The sequence below is a fragment of the Penaeus japonicus genome, unplaced genomic scaffold (genome assembly GCF_977035675.1).
Source record: "Penaeus japonicus unplaced genomic scaffold, GWHDUDI00000001_assembly GWHDUDI00000016, whole genome shotgun sequence".
NCBI lineage: Eukaryota > Metazoa > Arthropoda > Malacostraca > Decapoda > Penaeidae > Penaeus > Penaeus japonicus.
Genome location: NW_028234418.1, coordinates 15,104,344 through 15,109,343, shown reverse-complemented (window position 1 = coordinate 15,109,343; position 5,000 = coordinate 15,104,344). Strand labels below are relative to the sequence as shown.

The 5,000-nt window shown below is 38.9% G+C and overlaps 1 protein-coding gene across 2 annotated transcripts in view; it reads left to right on the top strand.

Moving 5' to 3' along the window:
* The first annotated feature begins 2,259 nt into the window (after positions 1–2,259).
* LOC122260868 (deoxynucleoside triphosphate triphosphohydrolase SAMHD1-like) overlaps positions 2,260–5,000 on the top strand; it is a 7,052-nt gene continuing 4,311 nt past the window's right edge. Inside the window, exons 1-6 of one of the 2 annotated variants that reach the window (XM_043028312.2) lie at positions 2,260–2,376; positions 2,596–2,693; positions 2,806–2,880; positions 3,353–3,536; positions 3,677–3,853; positions 4,872–4,952. In XM_043028312.2, the coding sequence (XP_042884246.2) occupies positions 2,374–2,376; positions 2,596–2,693; positions 2,806–2,880; positions 3,353–3,536; positions 3,677–3,853; positions 4,872–4,952 (618 nt within the window). In that variant the 5' untranslated portion in view covers positions 2,260–2,373. The remainder of the gene's footprint in view (positions 2,377–2,595; positions 2,694–2,805; positions 2,881–3,352; positions 3,537–3,676; positions 3,854–4,871; positions 4,953–5,000) is intronic. The other variant, XM_086545206.1, reaches the window with a different exon arrangement.

The window sequence follows — 5,000 nt, the reverse complement described above, 5'->3', positions numbered from 1 at the left end:
TTTACAGAGAGCTTCTTCGCTATACAAATTGAACAAATCTTGTGATAGAATACAGCCTTGACGAACTCCTTTTTGTATGTTTACCCATTCACCCAATTCTTCCTGAATCCTGATGGCAGCAATATTAAGATACGTAAGTACTGACTTCTGACTTCACATTAGCTACTGGTGGGCGGAACGTGGGACACAAAGCACCTTTTATCTGGGATTTAATGTTTTACACACCAAAAAAATTCAGTGATACAGATTGTTCTTTGCACTTAAATGGGGACAACACTATCTTATTGTTAGTGTTGCCACCTCTTCAGATTAATCATGATCTAGATTTTGTGCTTCATTTCAGATTGTCGGGTATTACTAAATAATCGTGGTTAATATATAGTCTTTGATAGGTTTGCTTCTAACTAAGCAGCTGTTCAGAGAGGCATCTATCTGACTTCCAGGCTACAAGGCCTGAGATTGGGAAGCATAATAACTGGAAATTAATGTTAGGTAGTGAGGTATTAGTGAGGTAGTGTAGCACCAGACGGAATATGGTTTCATTGTACAGAATATGCTTTACTTCAATTTTATCTGCATACATATATTGAGTGTTAGCATTGTTAAGATTAATGTGAAGTACAGTACAGTACTAATACTACACTACACCTAATTTTATCATGCAGTAGCTGCTTAAAAGAATTGTTAGCAGAATATCTACATGATTTTACTATTTTATTTAGCTATAGTAGGGTGGCTGTGACTTCTCATACCTTTTCATTTATGTCATTTAAACATTTCTGCTGTTTTTTCTTTGGTGATGGTAGAGAGCAGATTGATTATCTTTTGGGAGGCTTAGAATGTTGTACATAATCTTACTGTTCTTACATACTCCTTCTCATGTTATGCTTTATTACACTGTACAGTGAGATGCAACTTTCAATTTTGTGCTTTATATATTGATGAACACTGTTGAGCGAAGCTTTGAAACTGGGTATATTTAGAACTTTTTAAAATCACTTGCTCTTTGATGTAAATATTGCTTCTACCCCATATAATAAAGCCAGTCTCAGTACTGTTAATTAGTTTACTTTTGATAACCTACATTTTCACTGAAAATATTTAGCCGACACTTATACACTCATAATACATGTCTATTTTCAGAAGTTCTTTACAAATATTATTCCCCGCGGTATATCAAACAATACAGTACAGTACATTCATTCTCTCTAGGATCTAGAATTTATAAATGCATGATCATAAAATCAATGGTAATAGCCTTCGAAAGTATTACCATTATTGAATTATGCATAATTTCAAATGAAAAAAAAAAAATTATGACGATATGTAGGCACAATGGAAGTACTTCGTGGTTTCTACAGATTTCTACAGAGTTTTTGGACACGAGAAGGAGTTGCTAGGACAGGCACTCGAGGGAAAAAGGAAAATTAATGAAATGTACAAAGAGTAGTTAAAACCCTCTTAGCGTAATTGAAAAAATAATGAAATAATTGAATGAATTTTAATGATATAAAAACAAACAAAATTAAATAAAAACAATGTAATTAAAGATAAACCAAAGATGAAAAAAATGACAAAGATCTGATCTTTTTTTCTGCACTGGTCGATGAGTGGTTACCGATATGGTATCTTGAAGATAGTCAATGATTCTTTTCCAATGATCTTATCTGGGAATGGAGCTCATATTATCAGATATCAACTACAGATAGCGCTTATGAATAAGTAGCAAAAAAAAAAATGAATAAAAGGAAAATACTAAAATGACTCACCAGAGATTATATATTTAGAACAATGGGGAATGCGTTGGAGTGTTTTTTAATTCCGTATTGCAATTGATGTTGCCGTTATTGTTATTGTTAATATCATTACTAATCTTATTATAATTATAGAAATACTGTTTTTATTATTGCTAATATAATCATTTTTATTATTATTATTAGCATGGTTATTTGGAGTATTATCCTCATTATTATCATTATCATTACTATTATCACTGATATAATTATTTTCAATATCATTAATATCATTTAATATATCATGGTTATTATCATTACCATCATTATTATTAGCTCCTCTTTAGCATGTGTCTATGCATTGCCTGGTTAAGTCAATGAACGGCATTTACTTGTGTGCTGTTGCTTGTCACTAGAATTACGCAAAAAAAAATTGTTTGTCTGTGGTTCAAGGACCAGATATTTGTGCTGATGAAGGGTAGATGGGTGAAACTCGATTTTTCCGATATGATAACTAGAAAGATAACTGTCAGTGATTTGTGGTCACAGGTCCACTTCTTCTTTAATCTCCCCGAGTGTTAGTGTTTGCAGGTTGTTGTCAGAATAATTTGGCCGTTGTATCAGCAGGACACTTCGAGCCATGGTAATTATTACTTTCTCATTCATCCATCTGTAACTATTAATATCATCGTCTGTATCTGTTCCAGTACATGACCACTTGTGTTCTATTCTTAAATGGTCTCAAGTATTTTGTCTACTTTCAACCCTGAAAAGAAATTCTTAATAATAACTAGTTAATTTGGAGGTTAAACAGTTTCCATTGCAAAGGAAAGGAATGTGATCGTGCAGGTTTATCTTTTAGGGAAAGAATAAGCTCGTCAACGATGCTGTGCACGGACACATCGAGATCCCCGCCCTTTGTGTCAGAATCATTGACACGCCGCAGTTCCAGAGACTCAGGTGAGGAAAGGAAATGAGTAACGTGATCATTGCTTACGTTAAATTAGCCTGTGGACATCTTGCTGATTCTGTGCGTCCCTGTCAACTCAATAGTCATTTTCGTGTATGACAGGTTCCTGCAGCAGCTTGGGACAGTTTCCTTTGTGTTTCCCGCAGCGTCTCACAGCCGCTTCGAACACTGTCTCGGGTAAGTTCGACCGCCGTCTTGCGAGCGAGTTGGGTTGGTCAAGATAAGGAAAGGCATTATGAGGAAAACGGTAGCAATATTATTGATTACAACAAACGTGGAAGAATCAAAATAGAATAGTTTCCAAAGTCAGAGCTTGGATGAAATGTAGAAGTTTCCTATCAAATAGATATTCAATTCACTCGAAAAAGGACATACGCTACAGAGATTCTATAATTCATAAAGTTCTTCATACAAGAAGAAATTGGATTTATTACAGTAATAGTTTGTGGCTAAATTCACGGGTAAGATTTATACTGGGCAGTGAATCTAATCTCATAAAACATTTACAGGAAAATGTTTTTTTTTTTTCTGGACTGTGGTGTAATGATATTCTCTGCCGCTACCAAAAGTCCTTTAGTGACTTAGGAAGAGATGAGAAGCGAAGGAGAACCAGAAAGAACGATTCTTATATGAAGTGGAATTTGCGCAGGACATGCTACCTGGCGGGTCAGCTGGTGAGGTCCCTCCACAGCCGTCAGGAGGAACTCAATATATCTGAAGAGGACATCTTATGCGTTCAGATAGCAGGCCTTTGCCACGACCTTGGCCATGGCGCCTTCAGTCACTCCTTCGAGGTTTTCATGAGAGAATCAAAGCCCTCCATGAAGTTTAAGGTTTGTTGGGAAGCTAAGAGTTTGCCCAAGCCCTTGGGAAAAGGTCATGCTTAGCATCCGATTTTCCTGTGAATGACGGTTTTATTTTAGATGCCTGGTACAAATCAGCAATTTAATGGTGCCATGAGATCTTCCAACAGCACGAAGAGATATCCTGTGAGATGTTCGACCACCTCCTCAAGGAGAACAACATCATGAGCGATTTCGAAAGAGAAGGATTGGGCGAGAAAGACGTTCAGTTCATCAAGGATCTCATCCTCGGCGGAGCGCCTTCAGAAGCTAACGGGAGAGGCGCCGAGAAAGCTTTCCTTTTTGAGGTAGGTTGCGCCCTCTCTCTCTGTCTCCCCCCTCCCCCCCTCTCTCTCTCTCTCTCTCTCTCTCCTCTTCTCTCTTTCCTCTTCTCTGTCTCTTCTCTTTTCTTCTCTCTCTCTCTCTCTTCTCTCTCTTCTTTTCTTTTCTCTTCTCTTCTCTTCTCTCTTATCTTATCTTATCTTCTCTTCTCTCTCTCTCTTGTAAACAACTGGATGGTTTCAGTTGCTACTAGCCCTGGCACGCATTGCAACCAGCTAGGCGCCCTGGATACCCGGTGGAGGAGACATAGACGTTCTCTTGCTGTGACACTTCATCGGGGTGGCCCACTCATGCACTTGCAGGCGTATCAGCGGGCTCTCCTGTTGTGACCTCTCCTGTTTTCCTTCCTGCTGTTCCTCTCTCCTCTGTCTGCCTCTTTTACCATCGCTTGTATGCACAGTTTGTATGGGGAAACTTTGGGATAACTCGCCGCCCTAGAGTTTCTGGCTGGCAGACACAGCCGCAGCCAGGAATCAGGTGCGGCTGGAGGCACAACGAGGCACTGTCACGTGTCAAGCGTGATCCAACTATCGTTAGATCATTGTTGCTCTACGATAGGCAGTTTCCTGCTTGGACCCCAAGAATTTGGCATTATTTCTCCTAGGAGGAGCAGTCTTTACTCTAAGCCCAAGGTTATTAATTCTTTTACTACCCCCTCCACCCACCCACCCAACCACAAGCATCAACCAGACGATTAAAAAAAACTTGCCTCTTTATTGATAAAATGATTCTGTGTAAGAAATACTCATACACAAAGCATATTTAGTGAGATGACATTTATGGAGATGTTCAATATTAATACCACTACTATCATCCTTTCGTAATGGCAATATAATTGTCATCTTCAGTGATATGAGTGTTAGTACTTGTATCACCACCATGTTGGCATCACTTTTAAGAGGGGAGGTGATGAGTCAATCATTATTGTTAATTCAGTCATTAGAATTGCTGTCAGCTTAACTAGCACCGACTTTCGCGTCTCAGATCGTCAACAACACTAGAACGGGAGTCGACGTGGACAAGTGGGACTACTTACTCCGGGACTGCCACGGCCTCGGCATCCGAGTGAGTAGCGCTGGGTGGCGACGATCCGCTCGGTGGGTGATGGCCTCA